This window comes from Varanus komodoensis, unplaced genomic scaffold, assembly GCF_004798865.1.
Source record: "Varanus komodoensis strain SLA01 unplaced genomic scaffold, ASM479886v1 scaffold30, whole genome shotgun sequence".
Lineage (NCBI taxonomy): Eukaryota > Metazoa > Chordata > Lepidosauria > Squamata > Varanidae > Varanus > Varanus komodoensis.
This window is the reverse complement of record NW_025335762.1, coordinates 3,540,113-3,560,944: the sequence shown is the minus strand read 5'-3', so window position 1 is coordinate 3,560,944 and position 20,832 is coordinate 3,540,113. Positions and strand designations below refer to the sequence as shown.

General features: G+C 47.2%; 1 protein-coding gene across 2 annotated transcripts in view; it reads right to left on the bottom strand.

The window, feature by feature from the left end:
* SLC25A37 (solute carrier family 25 member 37) overlaps window positions 1–8,557 on the bottom strand; it is a 43,856-nt gene extending 35,299 nt beyond the window's left edge. The window contains exon 1 of one of the 2 annotated variants that reach the window (XM_044437281.1): window positions 8,264–8,557. In XM_044437281.1, coding sequence (XP_044293216.1) covers window positions 8,264–8,515 — 252 coding nt within the window. In that variant the 5' untranslated portion in view covers window positions 8,516–8,557. The remainder of the gene's footprint in view (window positions 1–8,263) is intronic. The other variant, XM_044437286.1, reaches the window with a different exon arrangement.
* Between the last annotated feature and the right edge of the window lie 12,275 nt (window positions 8,558–20,832).

Here is a 20,832-nt window from a genome sequence, read left to right as displayed (position 1 = left end):
CCCCACTCAGCCACAAGGCTCCCAGGGTGACTTTGGGCCAATCACTGGCTCTCGGCCTAACCTACCCCACAGGGTTGTTGTGAGAATAAAACAGAAAGGGGGATGAGGGTTCTGCAAGCTGACTCGGGTTCCTTCCAGGGAAAAAGAGAGGGTCTAAATATAATACATAAATGTTAAATAAAATAATTATTTTATACACCACCAAGGAGAATCTTGCTGCACATGTAAAATGAGTATGCTAAGGAGAAGAATGCATCCTGCCTCCCCAGTGTGGTATTTTTGATGTATAGGCAGCAAGGCCTTCTCCGCACACTGCCCGAAATCCAACAGCATCATTCTGTCTGGTAATGTCCCACGTACAGCTTGAAATACTACAGCCTAGAACAAGTTTCTCCATCTGCTGTCTCCTGACCTCCATCAGCTGGACAAGATCCACACGCAGAAAGGGACCTGCCTACAGACCTGAAGAACAGGCCCCATATAATGAAACTGACGTGGCACCTGGGCTGGCCCAGTCTGAGCATATGCATGTTTCAAAATCTGCATTTTTACAATCTGGTGGTGCCCTCCATGTGCCTTGCTTTTCAAAGGAAACACAAACTAGTGCTACAGGCTCGGACGCCGCAAGGACCCAGGGATGTTGCCTGCAAGCTCAGCCTTTACTACTAAGTTTGGCACCATCCACAAAATCTGATGCTTGACTACTCTGAAGTCAATTCCACCAGTTGTTGATATTAGTATAATCATCCTCATAATACTACCACTGCTACTACCAGTACATTGTATTTCTATTCTGCCCTTCTTCCTCTTGCAAGGAACGTGAGGTGGCTTCCAAATTCCTACTTTCCATTTCATCCTCAAAAATAGGTTAGGCTAGTATAACATTTACAGCCCCAAACGATCCCTCTTTTATTTGAGGATGAGCTAGGATATTCTTAAGTGAGCTAGGATAGTCTTACATAGACAATATTTTGTTTTTGTTTGCACGCTGCTAACTTATTGAAGTCTTTCATACTTATTTTAAAATTTTGTTTCTCTTTTTTGACATTTTAAATATTCTTATTAGCTGTCCCATGGACTGCACTGCAAAAAGACTGGATATAAAGTTTTTTGTTTGTTTCTTAAAGTTCAATTAAGGTGCAGTGAATACTGGTGACATTATGGCAATGGGACTAAAGTCCTGGCTGGCTGACAACACACATGATTCCAGATCACACTTGTTTGGGACATGTTAGCCCTTGCAGTGGGAAAACTGAATCTTACACATACACCCGCAAAAATAAATATCTGAGGCCTTCACCTCCAAGGGAAACTCACTTGGCAGCAAAAAAGAGGAGGGCCTTTCTGTGGTGGCCCCCCAAATTATGGAATGATCTTGCCACCAAGTTCTAGCTTTGGGGAGGAAAGAATCCCACATGAAAACCTGCAGAACCGCTGCCAAGCAGAGTCGACAGCACTGGGCGAGATGCAGCCACGAGCTGAATCGAAGACAGCGACACGACCACTGAGGTGCCCTCAGACAATGCTGGCTCTTCAGTTTGTAATGGAGATGAGCACTGCCCCCAGAGTTGGACACAACGGGCACCCATGTGCAAGAGAAACCTTCACCTTTTACCAATGTTTCTAGGTCAGCGGTAGAACACGTGCTTTGCATGTGAGGGAAGGGAACAATTTGGCCCTTGGCATTTCCAGTCAGGGGAAAACTTTGCAGCCAGAGAGACAGACAGACAGACAGACAGACAGAACAGCCTTCTCCAACTGGGTTCCCCTCCAGATTTGTAGCACAGGAGCACCCACTGACTCCAGCCACAGACCCATTGGCCATCCCGGTCCAAAAGACCAGCAGGGGCAGCAAGTTTGAAGAAGGCAAGCGTGGGAAGACAGGTTTGTATTATAAAGCCACTTCAAGAGATACAAACTTGAAGCATCAGGTGTGTAGAGTAAGGGATGAGCAGACAGAGATCACTGCCCAAAGGCAGAGAGAAGTCCAAGTAGGAAGGGGAGAAAGAAAATAGAAAAAGAGTTGAGGAATCTAACATTGTTAGCATCTGGAGCAGAATTAAATACCACACCAGCAAGAGTTGACATGCCCATTAATAAACAGAAGTCAAATGTTCCAGTAAATCAGGGAGGGAGGGCAACTTGCAGGGCAAAACAAGGCCACAGCTCCCACACTGGTTATGCTGACGGCGGCTGATGCAAGAGACATCCTTCCAGAAGTGTTGACCAACAAGTTGCCCACCCCTGAACTAAGCCATGGTGTTTGAAGAACTGGGCAGTCACGTGCTTCAGAAAAGGAGAGTTGTAGAAATAGTCCCTTCAGCATTGACTTGATCACTTTACAACAATATTAACTAGTCTGCTTTTATAACTAGTCATTAAGTTCAAACAATTTATCATCTTATTTATCGAGCTATTTATCATAAATGGGATGGTGTAACTTAGCGTCCTGCAACAGCACAGGGTTGGACCCAATGGCCTTCTGGCTCCTTCCAACTCTACTATTTTATGATTCTATGATCTTAGTTATCTGAATGAAGTTAATGCTCTACAAACACTTGACCAACAAAGCTCTTTACTGGATTCAGTGTTTTTACTGAGCCGGCAAATCTTTCTTGGATCCATCAGACACCCAGCTCTAACCAACCAACATCTGCAAATGCATTGAGAAAGGATCTGTACTGTAACTAAATATTAAGGGAACTCTTCCTCCACCCCATTTCACAGGCAAACTAATCTTTTAAGCTTGCCTAATCACCATGTTGGAAAAGTAAAAAAGAAGGCTTAAAGAAAGTTTATGTCATGTATAAGCCAGTTGGCTGTGGTTCTTCAACCGATGTTCCTTGCTTCTCATCACAGAGGAAACAATTTCAAGTGTGCTATCTGTAAAAATGTGGAGGAAAAATCCATTATCACACTTTACAAATCACAATTTCCTTCTAGATGTTACATAGAAACCATGGGCCCTTTTTAATGCTTTCCCATTTGTTGGCTATATCATTTGGACACCACAACAGATTATAAGAATAACAGGTGTGTACGCACAGTGGTCACTGGGATGGGAGAACAAGCTTCTGCTTCCATTTTACATCACCCATGTTTTAGTGTATCACCTGAACCTTAAATTGTGGTTTGTCTAAACAAGCCAGCTTCATAAAGCATTCCGCCCCGAGGTTTCGGCAAGGGGCGGCATAGAAATGTTATAATAATAATAAAAATAATAATATATGAAGTCTGGCTGACACAATATGCTACGGTTAATCAAAAGTGGAAGTGAATAACTTTAGCAACTTCGTATAAAGAAAACTTATATAAAATGTTCCATAGATGGTATTTGTCACCAAGTCAACTAGCTAAGATGTTTCCAAATATGTCAAATAGATGTTGGAAATGTAAACATAAAGTGGGTACTTTTTATCATATGTGGAGGACTTGTGACAACGCAAAAAAAGTACTGGATTAAAATACATGGATGGATGGAGGAAATATTACAAAAACCCTTTGCTTTTAAACCTGAAGTTTTCTTGTTAGGCATTATACCGGAAGATGTTAACAGACAGGAAATCTATTTGATGCTGCATCTAATTACAGCGGCGAGGATTGCATTTGCTCAATATTGGAAAAGTGAGGAGCTGCCCACCAACAGATTGATTCCAAGAAAGATCTTGGACTGTGCAGAAATGGATAGACTAACTTTATTGTTGAAGGAGAAAGAGGATACTGATTTCTATCGAACTTGGGACTCTTTCTATAATTGGCTGGAGAAACGGGACTTGGCGTAAATTTAGAGATGTTTTTCAAACCATGATATACTAACTGGAATTTGATATTAGAATGTTAAAAAATATGTAGTAGGAGGTTGACCCAGTGAATCCAATGTTAATGTTTGTGATGTTTGATTTTTTTTAAGTCTTAGTTTAAAAATTTTAATAAAATATATATTAAAAAAAAGTGAAAGTGAATGTCTGACTTCCTCCATGCAGACAAAAGAGAAGAGGGAGAAGGGAGACTGGTTGATTTCCAGTTTATCGCAATATCCAAATGCTGCCTCAGTCTTTATCGGGCTTCCCCAGACTTGTCAGTGAGATTCCCACCTGGTGTAACTCAAGACACTCCACTGTATTACTTCACTCTGCAGAGAAAAATCACCCATCACACTGGGTTATGGAGCAGCAATCTGCTTCCTCAGAGTGCAACAGACCCAAGCAAATTGTGGAAGACTTTCCAAATTCTCTGGTATACACAAAAGGCTTGGGAAAGAGGAAGGATCAATAGCAATTATAGATATCAGCAAGCCAAAGTTTGCAGACTCCTGTCATTAACCTTGCCAGGTCTATTAAGCTTCGTGGGGTGCAAAATGCAAGAGGGCAAAAACCTCCCGCTGGCATTCACTTCTTAGTAGCCACTGCTAAAGCAAACTAGCAGAACCATTTAATGTTAATTTTTGCGAAGAGGTGCATTACCTGCATATTTGTTAATGTTCTCCAACATCCAAAATGATTTACAGTTGGGAATGTTGCAATCACGTTTGTTTGGGTATTTAAAGCTTGCACTACTTCAGGCTAAGAAGAAATGAGAGTATTTTGTCTCCCGTTCGGTGAGTGCCCTGGGTCTGTGTGCATGAGAGAACGTGCTGCAGAATCATCAGCTACAGCATTTCACCAGGTTTAGTGATGGTTCAGAAAAAACAACCACTGCTATCCAAGACTATTAGTGGATGTGGATACAGGCTCCATTTCCTCAAAGTTTAGGAAAAGTCCAGGTCCAAATGGGTGCCTCAATATATGAACTCTGCTACAATCCAGGTTGCACTGAAAGACAAGGGCACACTGTACATGCTCACAGATACCCTTCATTAACTGAGACAATATGCAGAAGAGCCGCTTTTCTCCTTAAACCTCCACCTTCAATTTAGAGCAGGCCCTACAACCTCATGCACATCCTTTGAGGGCTCCCCACACCCAATTAATCCTACCCCAACTCTGGGAGAGACAGGTCTGACATCCGCTTAAACTAGCATTACCGCTTCCCCATCAAGGCCTCCCTCACCGCACACTGTTAAATCCACCCTACAAAGGGGTCCAACAGGTTCATTAGCTGGTTGCGTAAGCTTGCTTATTAACTTGTCACTTTCGAGAGGCAAACAGCCAGGGCTTGCAAGAGGAGAAGGGGCACTCGGACAAGGCAAGGCTGACTTTGACCCCCAAAGCACTGCAGCTGCGCATTTGCTACACCACCGGCAAAGTAACCCCAGTAAATGCTTCCCCTTCTTTTTCCCTGCTCTGTCTCTACCCCAAACAATCTCCCCTCCCCACAATACCGCCTATAAGCATCAACTAGAAAGATGCTAGGCGCACATCTTTCAACAGCAGGTAGGCAATTCAATACCTTGCATAACTCCTGGCCGTGGGCACCACCCTTCCCCAGCCTGCCTGGGACATGCCTGCAGCTGCATGCAGCTAGAGCGGGCTGACAGCTCCTGGTACTAAAGGGGGCCTGGACAAATTCATGGGCAAGGCAGGTCTCACTGGATGCCGCCCGTCCACCTCCTTTATCAGAAGCAGCGTGTCTGCATGCGTCCTTTGCAGAGAAGCACGGGAAGGTCTTGCACCCAACCTGCTTCAGGGATCCTGGGTCCAGTCCATCCTCAAGAAGAGATGGACTGGACAGACCACTCATCTGATCCAGCACGGCTTTTCTTATGCTCGTAGGCATTCATGCCTCTGCAGCTACCTTGGAAGAGAACATAAAAACGCTCCAGTTCAGCAACGCTATGAAAGAACCCTTGGAAGTCAAGACTGAACCTAATGCGACTGGAGTCTCAAGGCACGACGAGAGCGAGGAACGGCACAACTTCCCCTTGCTTCCGTCCGTCTTGAGTTCCTGCACTTCTCCTGAGTTAACACATTCATTTCTACCACAGGCCAGGGTGTACTCCACAACACATATGGGAAAGAGTTGGCCACATTTTTAAATGAAAGCTGTAGCACCAGACATGACATAACAAGACTTGGTGCAACCTGCCGCCCGGTGGCTTTTGCAGCCAAGCCAAGTGACAGAAAGCGGCGGTGCAAAAGTTCCAACAGGCAAGTGAAATGAAATCCAAAGGGATTTTCCTGCACTACCAAGCCCAGCCCATTATATTCTATGCAGTCATGGCAAAGCACAGCAATCCTGGGAGTTACTCTACGGGACTGTTTGCTTGTGTGCCTCTCCCCATTTACCTGGTGTATTCTTACTATGAGGTTGCCCCCAACCCAGTGGGCATGAAATGCCATGTCAAATGTTAACAGGACTGTGCTAGGGTGGGTGGTTAATTGATAATCCTAGGCACGCTGTCCTGGAAAGCAGACCCACAAACAGAGCAAGAAGAATTGAAGCGAACACTGTATTAAAACCAAGTAAGTGTGTATGTCAAGAAATCAGCCAATTCATCCAGGGATCTAGGTGACCTCTTCCAGAGCAAGATGGAATAAGGTGTAGCATCGAATGCATGAAACATCCTATGTGGAATACTTCCAGGAAGAGAAATTAACATGGTAAGAAATGCCATTGCTTGACCTTGGACAGTAAAGAACAATGTTGTCCTCCAGATGTTTTTGAATATAGTTCCCATCATCCCTGACCATTGGCGATGCAGCTGGAGCTAATGCAAACTGTGGTCAAAATTCCTGGAAGTCACCCATCTGGCTAGCCTTGAATTCGATCTACAACCCACACCAATCTGGCACCTTCCAGAAGTGATCAGCTCCAGCCAGCACAGTGATTAGGTGGAGGACGCTGTATTCCAGGACAACTCTATGCTGCCATATTGGCTGAACTAGAAAGAATGCACTTTCTTGTGAATGCGAAGCAGGGAGACAACAGCGGCTTTTTTAATACCTTCTTGTAAACCACCCAAAAAGCTCTGGCTACAGGGAGATACAAAAATGAAATTAATGATAATAATAACTATCATAGATAGAGGAAGAAGAGACCTTACTCTAATCTTACCCAATGTGGCAGCCTCCAGATGTTTTGGACTACAATTCCTAGCATTCCCAACTATTGGTCATGCATTTGACTGGAACCAATTGAGGAAGGCTGCTGTAGGCTTTCATTCCAAATGTAGAATTACTTTTAAAAAAACCCATCAACTATCCACTTATCAGCAACATATAAGGCACTATCATTATCATAGGCATTAGGAATGCCCACCACCAACAGTAAGAAGGAATGAAGATTCTAGTGCTCATGAGAGCAAGAAGAGAAAACAAGTTGTCTTTTAGCATCCTTCCCTTCTCATTCAAGCAGACAAAAGCACAGATGAGCACACACTTGCTGAAAGGTGCCCCCTGCCAAAACATACTATCTGGGGAATGCCGGAAGTTGTTCCACATTTTCCTGTGCAAACATGCTCTGGGCTGCAGGCTACACAATCGAACCCCATCCCACAATTAACCCTTGCAGCACCGTCTTGAGCCACAATATTGAAGCATGTCCTCTTAGCAAATGAAAACATAAAGCCAATACAGACAGAATTGTTGCGAATGAATGCATGCGCACGGGAGGGGGTTCTGCTGGATCGTTCGCAGGGATACCGAAGACACGAGGTGCCAACGGAAAAGGGCACAGTGTGACAAATCATAACATTTGGCTTATTCAGTGGGGAGGCTCACGCATTTCTCAAAAGTCGTGTCACCTCCGAACTGGGAACTTCCAAAAACCGCGGTTTTGCAACCGTGAGCCCCGGCTGGCCACCGTGCGGTAAAACGCTGCGGCGCCTGGTTGTTGTGGGTTTGATCTTGTTTCCTTTGCGGGGGACTGGTTGGTTCGCCGGCGGCTGGGGGGTCGCTTTAATGTTTTTTGACAACCCGGGAGTTTTTGCGCTCTTGCGAAAGAAAAACCGCCAGCAACGTTCCCCTCGATTCATTAAATCCTGGCTGGATTTTGGGGCGGGGAAACGCACAGCAACCAGCCCCTCTGCCTGCCGGCTACCTCGGGAAACCGACGGATACAAGCGCCTGCTGTTCGGGCAAGGGAAAAGCCGCCAGCCTCGGGGGCGGGTTTCGCCCCCCACCCAGACAACGGAGGGCAGCCCCTTTGCGCAGCGCTGCACGGGCAGTCCAGTGCGCCGGCGATCACGGGAGGGACTCCGTCCCCGCAGCGGGGAGGACGGCCCCGCCGCCGATCGCGTCCTGGGGCTGCTCCGCAACAGGACGGGGCGCCTCCCTCCCCCCCGCGCGCCCGCCGCGCCCGGGACCCGCGCCGCCCCCCTTCTCACCTTGACGGAGTCCACGGGGTACATGACCGTGTGCTCCAGGATGCCGGCCACCGCCCCTGCCGTCATGTGGGTGCCCAGAGAGGCGCTCAGCGGCAGGCTCTCGTAGTCCTCCTCCTTGCCGGGACTCTCGCCATCCATCAGGAGCCCGGGCGCGCCTGACGGTGCAGGGCTGCCCGCCGCCGCCGCCGCCCCCGCTACCGGCTGCCCGCCGCCGCCGCCGCCGCGTCCCCCGACGTTGCAACTCAGCTCCATGAGCCAACAAGTCCTGCAGCCGCGGGAGCGGAGAAAATGAAAGGGAAGGTGGGAGGGAAAGAGGGCGGGCGGGGGCAGAAAGTTCACTTCTTAAAGTCACGCCCCCCGCCCGCCGGCGCGGCCCCGCCGGGCCAGCGGCGGCCAATGGCGAGGCGCGGGCGCGCTGCGCCCTGGCGAGCGATTGGCACGGGCCGCCTCGCCCCGCGGCCTGGCGCGCCGCAAATCGTGGAAAGGCGCCGCGCTGACTTACAGCGCTGCCAGCAAATCCCTGGGCAATCCCGGGCGCGGGGAGGAGCGAGGCCTGGCGCTCGCTTCCCGGCCCGCGGAGGCTGGCGAGGCCGCGGGGGCGCCGGCGAGCGCGCCAGGCGAGGCGGGCGAGGCGCGCTCCCGCGAGCGTGGCGAGGGGCAGAAGGGGGGCGGCGTGCAGCAGCCGGCTCGAGGCCTGGCAGAAGAGCTTCACGTGGAAGACCGCCGTTTAACAACCAGTTCTTTGCTAAGCGGGGCGATGACCCAAAGCAGGCCCCTTCAAGCAGTTCTGGGGACGGAGAAATGCGTTTTTGCTCCAGCCCAGGATAAAACGCACGTATTGTGCGGAATGGTGTAGGGTCGGGCCCTGTCTCCCAAGGGTAAAGGGATGCATGGATGAGAGGTGGAGGCATTTGATCTCGGGGAAAAGGCTGAGGCAGAAAGATGCAGGGGTGTGGGCAGCGGGAGATGAAGCCCATGGGGGCTAAAAGCCAGCTAAGCCAGGCGCATCAGATGCAAGAGAGAACATAGAGACTCTTTTAGCCTTACCTCAGCAAGAGGCCATGGACAGTGGAGTCGTAGGGCAGAGCTCCTCCCAGCTAAACAGCCCTACTGGTTCATGGAATCATAGAATGGTAGAGTTGGAAGGGGCCATGAAGGCCATTGAGTCCAACCCCTGGCTGTTGCAGGACACCATGTTACACCACTCCACTCAGATGGCTGTCCAGTTTCGCCTTGAATGTCTCCAGTGTGGAGAGCCCACCACCTCTCCAGGTAGCTGGTTCCACTGTCGTATTGCTGTAACAGTGAGGAAGTTTTTCCTGCTGTCCAGCCTGAATCTGGGTTGTCTCACTTGACTTGATTAGTCCGTGTCCTACACTCTGGCATCAGCAAGAAGAGATCTTGACCTTCCTCTTTGCTCACCCAGCCCCGCCTCCAAAGGCACTCACCTGCATCTCTGCAGACCTGCATAGCATGGTTTTTGGCACAAGGAGGTCCATCCCCTGCTAACTTGGTTCAGCATGTTCAGACTCATGTGCACATGGGCGTGTTGCAAGTTCGTTAGGTTTAATGTGTTACTGCTACCCCAAACTGGGAAAATCGGCATTAAAATGGCAGCTGTGTTTCAGTGTAAGTAAACCTCAACATCAGCTGTATTCTGGGCACATCCAGCCGAATGGAGACTGATCTTTGGTCACCTGAGGAGAATGAGATCTTGAAGAAAGCTGTTGAGTGGTGGACACCTTGATGAAAATTTCAAGCATGGGGTTGCTGTGGAAAAGACAAGAACTATGTTCAGCATGATCGGAAAAGAAACTCGAAATTGTTGATACCACAATTCCCTTACGCTAACCTGCAGTGGCAGCACACTAAGAAAATTGGGCGCAGTCCTGCTCATCACACCCCGAAAAAGAATACATTGCAAAATGGGAAAGGGATCATCAAAGAAGCGGAAGCAACACCTGAGACTGTTAAAACACCTGGGTGTGTTTTGCTTAGAGAAAAAGTCAAGGGAAAAACATAATACAAGTGTTAAAATGATGCATAGTATGAAGAAAGTGGATGGCAAGACCTTGTCATCATCCTGGAACCTAGGGGAAGTTTCAGGACATATAGAAGGAAAAGCTTCTTCATACAATCTGAAATGAAACCGTGAAATTTGCTTCCCCAAGATGAAGCAATGGCTACCAATTTGGATGGATTTAAAAGGGGACTGGACAAAGTTGTGGAGGTGAAGGCTACCAGTGGCCATCAGTCTGACGGCTACAAAGAGCAACCACCAGTATTTGGGGAAGTACGCTTCTGTATGCCAAGTGGGATTTTGCGCTTGCCTCCTACTTGTGGACTTGGAGCACTGGAGCATCAAGTTGGTCACCATGAAGATACCATATTGGACTTCAGTCTGATCCATCACAGCTCTTACATTTTCACACAATTCCCTTTAGGGAAGGGAAGGGAGAGACCATTTGAAGGAGGTAAAGTCATACCCATTACCATTTAAAGGGAAGGCATAAGATCATTAAGTCCAGCATCTACAATTAAGAACACCACTGCCTAGAACTTTATGAACAACTCATTAAAACAATCCATCTCACACCTTGTGACAGCAAATCCTGTAAGCAAATTGTTGTGTGCAGGAACTTTGTCAAGGGATGTGTATGTATGTATATGCCAACCCTTCAGGAGAAGGAAACACCCCTTTGGTGATGGTGCAGAAATGCACGGGAAGGGAGGAGGTGTTTTTTCACAGCAACTTATGCGAAGCTTTAGGAATATCCCATACATCTCCCAGTGGCACATAGCTTTCTTCCAGACTTCAACTCCTTTGAGCTAAAGCACAAAACAAGAATTTGGCTGGAGGGCCTGTGACCCCCTGTCCAACCTGGGAAAGAGCCTGGAGGGTGCTCTAGGACTGCTACCTGAGGAGCAGGTCAGGGCTGTTTCTCAAAGTGCCTCCTCCTATTCACGGGTATTTATTATTATTGATTGATAGGACTGTAAGAGCAATCAGACTCTCTAAGTGGTTCACAGTCATAACAATAAACAAAGATAACCAATTTAAACTATAGATATTTAACAATGTATCAGTATAACAAATAAGAGCTCCGAGTATAAAAGTGTGGTGAATTAAAAATATTAAAAATTCTTTTAAAAACATTGCAATAAAAATTAATTATTAAAATGTCTGGACAATAATAAGTTAATAAGGGTAATAAGAAGGCTTCTACTTCCTGAGATCATGCTACATTGATCCATAATTCTGAAACAGTCAGGCTTAACTCCTGCATGGAACTTTACAGAAGCTTCAAGAAGTGCAGAACCAACACTGCTTTTGCTCTTTGTAGCACACTGTAATTCTGCATAAGTTACACTGGATGCTTCTGGGCCTAATTCAAGATTATTTTTTCCTCTTTGCTGACTGTTCAAAGGATTTTAAGACCTATCTTTTTGTAAACCTTTGACTGTAAACCTGTTTTGTGGCTTGATGTTTTGCATCTGATATTGTTGATGGGGGCACAAGCAGTCAACAGCATTATCCCCTGTAAGGGGACAATGTTGTTGACTGTATATATATACAGTTAAATATATTTCTATATACTTTGAACTTTTGGGAAAGCTGCATCAAGTATCATCTTAGGGCATGATTCTATGATTTTCTGTGTCTTCTGGGAGGCTATAGGGTTCTTCAGAGTCTCAGATTCGATGTCCTCCAAGTTTGGAGGCTTCGATGCATCAAAGCTGTAGGGCAGAGGCTTGCAACCCTAATAATTCATTAGGTAAGTGTTCCTTCAAGTTAAGTAATTCTTTATGTAAACATCATCTGTAAACGATAATAAAAAGGACTGCTTACTAAAAGAAGGGAACTGGGAAGAAAGGAAAGAGCATTTGCTCTGGAGGACCTGCTCCTAAATGGAAAGATGCTAGGCAATAATTACTTTGTAATGGGATCCCTTACTAGGGCCCCCCAAAACTGGTCCTCTTCACCACGGCAACCTGCTTGTTCACCTGCCTCTCACACCTCATTGGCTCTTTGACTGTGGAGCAAGCGAGGGGTACCCATGATGAGAAGCAACTAGTGAGCAGGGCATCTCCCAAATGGAGGAGGCCCTCAAAGGGAACTTGCCCAAGCTGCCTCCAAACTTTTGATCTGGGGCCAGTGGCCATACAGCCAACATGGGCCTTCAACAGGCCTCTCCTCCTCAGTTTATCTAACTCCTCCTAAAACATGGTGATGGAAAACCTCATTAGAAGATGCTGTGCATCAAATGTTCCTTCTTGTCTGTCCTGAGCTGACTCTCAGTTTTATTTGATGGCCTCTAAGCATTAATCTGATGAACAATAGAGGAGAAATGCCATGCATAATTTGGCAGATCTGTGAAAGCACGGATGGAGAACTGGTTGGATATGGTTGGGCCCTTAACTCCAGAGGGGCCAATACTTGAGAATTGTTCTCCAGCACATCCTCAAGGCAGCCATCCATTTTCTTAGGAGCAAGCCCCACTGAACATAATGGTGCTACCTTATGAGAAAACATGCAAAGCATGGCCCTTTTTTAATAGGAAAGGTGCTTCAAGCCCTGGATCACATCGGTTGTCCTTTCTTGCAAGATCCTCTAGAGCTGTAACAGAATTGTCCAAATCGAAAGCCTCAGTAGAAGCTTCAACAGATCTTCAGAATTCAAAGCCAACCTTTTGAAAGCCAACTTGGTTTAAGTAATACTCTTGTAAAGATGCAACTCGGCTGCAGTTCTGACAGCAAACAAGAACATCACCAGCACCATGCAATTCCAGTTAAGAGAAATTAGCCTGAGATCACCTTTCCTGTCTGCTTCTACTTTAGGACCTTTCACCATAGTTCTTCCTCTCCTCAAGGGAGGAGCTTGCCTAGCCTCGTGCTCCGCCTTGTCTGGGAACACAGATGAAATTCAGCATGACTTGCTGAATTATCAAGACACATCCTGCATAAAATCCATGGCTGCTGGCCCCAGGAAGCTTGAGCGTATTTGCAAAATACTTCCCCTCAGATGCCCCAGAAGATGTTAGTGTTCTTCAGATGGTTTCTTTCCAGCATACTAAATATTTCTCTCCCTGCCCCCCCCCCACACACACACACAAACAACAACAAACAGTTCTGAGGCGTTTATGAGGGGGACTTTTTCACAAGGTAATGTGCATTGCTTTGGTTAACTTCAAAATGTGGTACACCAACCTTCTGCTTTCGGAGACCCTTCTGTTCATGCTGCAGAGTGGCCTCCTCCCATAAATTATGCCCTGATGGCATCAATAATAAAGCATTCACAGAATGCCTGAGCGTAAAGACCGCAAAGGGAAGGGTCTTCTTGGTTGTGGCACCCCAACTTAGGAATCAGCTTCCCGGGGATGTTTCAAGGCCAGGTTTGCTTTGATTCCCTCACTGTTTTAATTGTAGATGAACAACCGGTTTTATATTGATTTTTATTATATTGATACTGGCACCTGTGGGATTGCTGTTTATTATTGGCATTTATTGTTTTGGTTCTTTTGATCATTGCTTTGATTGTATTTTCTGGGTTACAGAGATGCCCTGAGACACTGTGAAAGGTGGGATACAAAAACTTTAAATAAATAAAATGCTTTTATGATTGGTGTTCTTGCTTTTAGGTTGACTGTTGATATGGATATTGTTTTAAATTATTTTATATTTTATTGGATTTTATTTTGCAGCCATTCTGAGCGCCCTGGGCTAACAAACAGGATATAAAAACCTAAATAAATATGCTTCAAATGTGTGCAAAGAATAGCACCAAGGATGTGCAGTTCTCTCTTTGCATCAGAGACTTTTCTTCAGTTTAATAGAAGTGTAGGGCAGGATTTCATACCTACATTTAGATTATTGTTCCAGAGCAGCATTTCTGTACTGCCCCTCAGCCAAAGCTATTGCAAGACCTAGAAACCAAATGTGGAAAATCTGCAAACTATTTATACTATCAGCTACTGTCCTCCACCCCCAACCTCCCTCAACCTATTTGAATATATACTCATCAGATATTTGTATAAAGAAGTCCACTGCGGACTATGAAAGCTGATGCAACAATACATTATCTCACTAAAAGATGTGAAGGCTTGGGATTAAAAAAAAAAAAACCTGAGCTGCAGGAGAATGGAAAATTGGGGGAATGCTTTCTCAAGCCTTCCCAATCATCACTAAAGACAAAAAGGAAAAGTACCAGACTCCTCCTGTCTCCCCTCATCCTCCTCTCCCCCTTTCCCAGGCTTTTGCATTCCTAAACTCAGTTGCCATTCAAGCCCCCCCCACCCCGCCCCCATCCATTATTTACATGCATGGACCTTTTTAGTGTCTGTTGCCTCTGTGTCTCTTTCTATCAGCTGATATGGACTTGCCTGCGGTTGTGTTTCTGTGCTGCCATGTTCCTCAAGAACCCGCTAAAGTTAATGGCCTGATGCCAACAGTGATGTACATTTCTTAGCTGAGTCACCTGCACGGAAATGTAAATGGAGCTGGACTTGGGCTACATTTGGCTGCTTGGGAAGAGGAAATCTTTTCTCAGAGAGATGTGTGCTGCGATTGCAATTGTCCTGTGGAATGTGGGGCACAGGTTGCCCATAAGCCCCTATCAAAGACTCCCTTTGCTAAAATATTTATATTGTATGTGGCCTTGGGCACTTTTAAGTTTATTAGAGGAGAGGCAGATAACAAATAAATAAAAAGACTTTAAACTGCACTCTAGCGGCCTGCTCCTACCTGGTTCCTTTCATATGTTACCAAATTTACTTGGTTATTAGCATTTATTTCATTTCTGTACTGCCCAATAGCAAAAGCAATCTGGGTGGTTTGCAGCAGTTCAAAAAAACAAAACGATAAAATGCCATTTCATATATATATATAGAGGGGGGGGGGAGAGAGAGAGAATAACTAAACATACAAGGAAAAAACACCCCATAAAGCAAGCATCCGGGATGGGTAATCCCCTCAAGTCAAGGATACCTTTAAAGCCTCCATAAAGGGCCATCTTAAGAAGACAAGGTTGGCACCAGGCAGGCCTCAGCAGGAAGGTGATTCCATGAATGGGGGGGGGGGGGGCAAAGAAAGCCCTCCCTCTCATTGCTGCCCTCCAAGCCTCCCTTGGAAGCTGCCGGATTCTGAGCACAGTGGGAGGGGCGATCTGTTTCCTGCAGGCTCCAAATTCACCACCCAAAGACAGATGCAAGAGAGTTACACTAGGAATGAAAGACGACAGTGCCTCTGAACATATGGAGAGCCTGGGGGTTTGTTTTCAACACCGGCACTGACCTTTCACGCAAAAGTTCATGCCTAGTTGCAACAGGCTTTCTTCACCGCAGCAGCTCCATTTAGGGCCAACTTTACATTGCTTTGCAGCGTCCTGCTCAGTGCGCCTGCTTCCCAGATATTTTGGAGTGCAACTAAGTCAGAAGCTCTGTTGTGCGTTTCCAAATTTAGCCTCATTTGTCATAGCATTATAGTCTGAGTTGACTGGCAGAAACTCCCTTTCTTGTTAGTTCTAGTCCAAGAAGCTAGAAGCTCGCATCCCAGCCCAGAGAAGCCAATTTATGCTATGACTGTTCTGCACATTCAAGAGCTGGGAGAAGCCAGTGAAGTTGACCAGACTTGCTGATGGTCCGAAGCAATTCAGTATAAAGAAACTCAGTAAGTCATTCAATATAACAAAGCTCATAAGAAAATGAATAGGGCAGGCCTGCATGTGTCTCTGACAATAATCGGACCTCACCCAATGAAACCCATCAGTAGACCCAGCCAAGAAGAAAGGGTGATCTCAGAACAGTTGTCACCCAGTGGGAGGAAAGCTCAAAGCATTGTGGGAGGGCACATGCTTTGCATATAGCTGGCACCCCGAGGTTCAGCCTTTAGCATCTCTACCAAAACGAACTGGAGCTTGGAGGGATGGCCCTCCAACCTTGTGTCAAGGGCTCAGGTCAAGCTGGACGGGAATGAGGGCCCACATCCCAGGCAAGAGCCCCCTCGACGCGTTTCTCCTTCACATCATTGCAATCCGTGCATTCCTTGCTCCATGCCTAGCCTAGAGAATCGTAGCACCGAGAAGGTGGCTGTAAGGTCCAGGGTGGGGGCGGCGCTCTGTCAAGTTTGGAAGGCCAGGGCCAAGGTGGGGTCCTGCAGCAGCTTCAGGGGACAGTAGCAAGCAGCAGCTGCTGGCAGGCAGCTTACTAGGCAGGGAAGAAAGGAGAGAGAAGTGAGAGAGAGAGGGGAGTGTCAGAAAAAGAAGGGGTATCCCCACCCACTTTTGGTTAAGGCCCCATCTGCTGCTGGTTTCATTCCCCGACAGATGCCCTGGCAGGATGCAGTCCTCAAAAAAAAAGGAGAGTCTCACTGCCAGTACAGGGGGGTTTCTCGCAATATCTGTGCTGCAAAAACAAGTTTTACTTTTCTGTTTGTCCAGTGGGGCTCCTGGTTCTTTCAGACCGAACAAAACCACAACCACCAAGCTTCCTTCATGCCAGCTGCTTAAGAGAGGCTGAAGTCTCGCTGCTGCTGTTAAACAACTGGGGCAGGGAGGAGAAATCCTTGCCGATCTCAGCACTAAATCCGCATCAGTGGATCCTGTGCTGGTTACAGTTTTGTTGAGGCACCTTGGGCAAGACACCCTCCATGGGATGCCTCCCACAGCGACCCCACTTCCATGGTCACCAACTGCCCCCGCTCCTCTACCTCTTCTTCCTTCCTCTTCTCCTCTGCCATGGCTACCACTTTCTCTGTGAGAGGCAAAGAGCTAGCGAGCAAGTAGACCATGGCATCGGCTGGCCTTTCTTCCCACCACTTTCATGGTCTGGGACGGAGCAAAGCAAGAAGAGGAACAGCTTCAGGGAGTCCTCATCAGTGGGCCATCAGCAAGTGCCCAGTCCTACCACCTTTTGACACCAGGACTGTCCAGATACCAGAATAGCTATGCCCCCTTTTAAGAGAAGAGAGTCTTCTGTTTGAAGGGCTGTTAGAGGACTGTCCTCTGCTTTGAAGGTGTTTAAGGAGTTGCCTGCTCCAAGACCACTCCAAGAACCCCAGGAAGGAAGAGCGAAGGGGCTCTGAAGTTGCCCATTCACTATTAGGCATCCAGAGAGACAACACGCAAGTCACCTGGCCAGTCTTCCATACCATGGTAAGAGGACTGTACTTCTTTTTAAACTATATTTCTAAATATGCATCTATACATACACATTAGCCCATGCAGCACTTATGGAAGGAGGCGATTCACAAGTGGCCATGCCAACAACTGCCTGCCCACCCATGTCTTCTGCTGCAACCCAGGAGAGCATGTTGAACTTGCTGGATACCCCTCTGGCCCACCCAGCCTGCTGCTGCCTGGGCGAGGCACTCCAGCATCCCAAGATGCCCGCTGCTTAATTCTCACTGATTAGGACAACTTAGCTGGGCTTATCTGAAGCTGCTTTCTAAGCTAAAGACAGCAGGAGGTGTGCTACCCATATGGGTCCGATAACAAAGGTGCGGCTGGCCTGGAGCACCCAAGTGGGAGGGAATTTTTCTGAGAAGAGAGCCCAGCCCGCTTTTATCTCGAAGATCCAGTAGGATCTCTTTCTTCACAAAAAGCATTCTCCCCAGATAGAAGATGTGGGCGGCCATTTTCAGAATTCACTGCAGTGGTAAAAAAAGAGAATACTAGAATTTTTTAGCAGACAGCTGCAATTTGGACTTCAGGTGCAGGCTCCAATGAATGAATGTTTCAACACAGCAAAGATCCACATTCATAGAAAATCAGCTTATCAGGGAAAAGGCTATGCTCAAACATTTCTCTTCAACTTCTATGTTTTCTATGTGCACAGGAGTTTAATGTTTTTTCAGTAGAGAAGTATTAAGTTATATCTGACCTGCTACAGCTCAGACACAGTTTTACAACCTCTGTTCTTCACCTAGTTCTTTAATTGTTTTTATATGCTATTGTAACTAGAAAACTTTGGCTATTGGGCCATATAGAAAGAAAACGAATAAACAAACAATGAATAATAGAACAAGCCAGATCTTTCCTCTACTTCTGACATTCAGGTATGAGGGTCATTACTTAGGTAGACAAAATGACAGCTCCCATGCTTCAGGGGGAACGATCAACCTACTAGAGCCCAAACTAGACCCCTGGGAGAAATATGCAACCAAAGGAAAATAGGAAGCTGTTTCACCTGTTTTGAGGCATAACCAACCTCTTGCAGGCCAGCTGCTTCCATTTCAGAGCTGGAATGAAGATTGTTCTCCTAGGTTCCAGAACCTTCCAGACTGTTCCTAGCAGGCTTGTTCAGCAGCCCTGCTAGATCTGGCAGCAGCCGAAGATTCCGCGCCAAAGAAATTACCTATCTGCAGTTTTGCCAGGGCAAGGGACACATTTCTTTAAAAGAATGTCAGGCATGCAGGGGGCTGATTAGGATCAAGGCCACCACATCTAGGAAGGGTAGTTAAGCTTCCCACCCCTATCCCTGCACAGGCCCATACTAGGGTGCTGATGAAATCGCCCCTCCCAGAGTTGCAATTTGCTCCGGGGAGGAAACTTTAACAGTTCTGAGGTGGCCTCTTTCAGTGGCTCAGTCCCTGCGGTCTCCAGGCAGAGCGCTGTCGCCCCCTCCCCATCCATGCTTCCATTGTCCCCCACAAATCGAATTTCCTCGCCCTCCTGCCACTACAAGGTCATTCCCTGGAGCCATGCACAACCTGTCCGGCGATTGCCGAGGACTTCCTCCTTCACAGTGGCCACCCATCCTCTGCTAGCTCGGCCGGATCAGCCGGGACACCTTTCCAGCCAGGCATTTGGGACTGGCCAGCTCCCTGAAATGCCCCATTGGCTGTTTTCTCAGGCCAGCCTTGCTTTCCGAGAGCCCATCCGCCCTTTGACTCGCACCGAGGATCCTCGCAACACAAGCCAGAAGGCAAGGGGCCGAGGGCATCCACCTATCCTTTCTTCGCGCTGAAGGTCCTTGCACGCAGATGGGCCGCTGGCCTCTTGGTTCTGCTGGCCATTCTTACAACCAGCTGCCACTTGGGCTGCGTCCTCCACCATATCTAGAGACAGCATGATAGGTTAGAGGGTGCAAGGCAAGGTATTTGATGCACAGTGTGGTTCTCAGGCGCCTTCTGCCACCTCCCACTGTGTGCCCCCGGAGGCAGGGCTGCATTCTGCTTCATGGCCACACCAGCCCCGTTCAGGAAATGCGTCTGCGTTGCCTGCATCTGAGCTGGACTGACCGCATCCCAACACCCACAAGCTGCCAAACCACCCCTTCGCATACCAAAGCCTTTGTGATTTATTATTTATGTATTTATTTAAAACATTTCTATGCCGCCCCATTCGCCGAAGCCTCGGGGCAGCTCACAACATAAGTTAAAATATAATACATTAAAAATACAAAACAAATTAACAATATAAAATAAGTCACCCTGGCCTTTACTACCTGGCCTGGCCTTTACTACCATATTGGATTCCCTGGCCATTTTATAGCTGAGCCCCAACCTGATTAACTTCCCTGGAGCTCCAAGAGGACATCAGTTCTGAACTAATGCAGAAACTCAGCGATTTGGTGCTCTCGTCTCCTCCTCAACACAGAGCTTTTGTGCGGCAGGGAGAGACTGCATTAACTGGAAGAATTACACCATCTTTTGTATTTATTTCTTGACCCAGTCTCTTCTGCAACTTGTCTTTCTGGTTTGGAGGGCCTCAGGTAACACGGGAGACGCTGCAGCTGTAAAAGCTGGTGTCAGTGAATCAGGGGTGAATGTGGGCGGACACACACACACACACACACACACACACACACAAACACACGTGCCCACACAAAGCAGCAGGAAAAAGGACATAGTCTCAGCAAATTGCATATAGTCTTTCTGCCCCCCACCCACCCCTGCCACCCAAGCTGAACTCCAAAATGGTATAGGAACCGTTGAGGCTAAATTGCATACAAATTAAAAATGTAGCAGGTAGCTGCTCCTAACTTTTCAGGGTTTTAAAATCCAAATAGGGAAGGAAGTTAAATCTTCCCAGATGCTTTCCCAGCCCCAAATTCACCTCCCCACCCCCCACAGTGGCTAAAGGAGCAAAACTCTGTTAATGCCAAACTTTCTGTAGTCGTGGGTGCGTGGGTGGATGGGTGGGAGGAGGGGAGGATTCAGAAGGGAACGCTTGACCCCCCCACCCCACTGCTCTACCCATGTGCAGCATGACCCAACACTATGCAAGCTCTCAAGTTCAGTAGGACAAGCAAGACAGCGAACAAAGCAGAGGGCGTGTTGGAGGTGGGGGGAATGGATGGTGTTCGAGCCATGGAGTCTGCATTTGATTGCAGTCTTAGGAAGGAAAGTGGAGGCACATGCAGAGCACCGCAGTCCTGAAAGATCCAGGACTCGGACCCATCAAAAAATCCCCCAGATTTGCACGTGCCAACTTATATATGCACATACAGGCACATCGATAAGAAAACTACAATCCCAATTTTATATAAGGCAAGTTAATTCGCTTTTTGTTTGCTTTCAAGACAGAACTGTGTGATGTCCCAAAGAGGGCTTCCCATGCCACCCAAATTCCT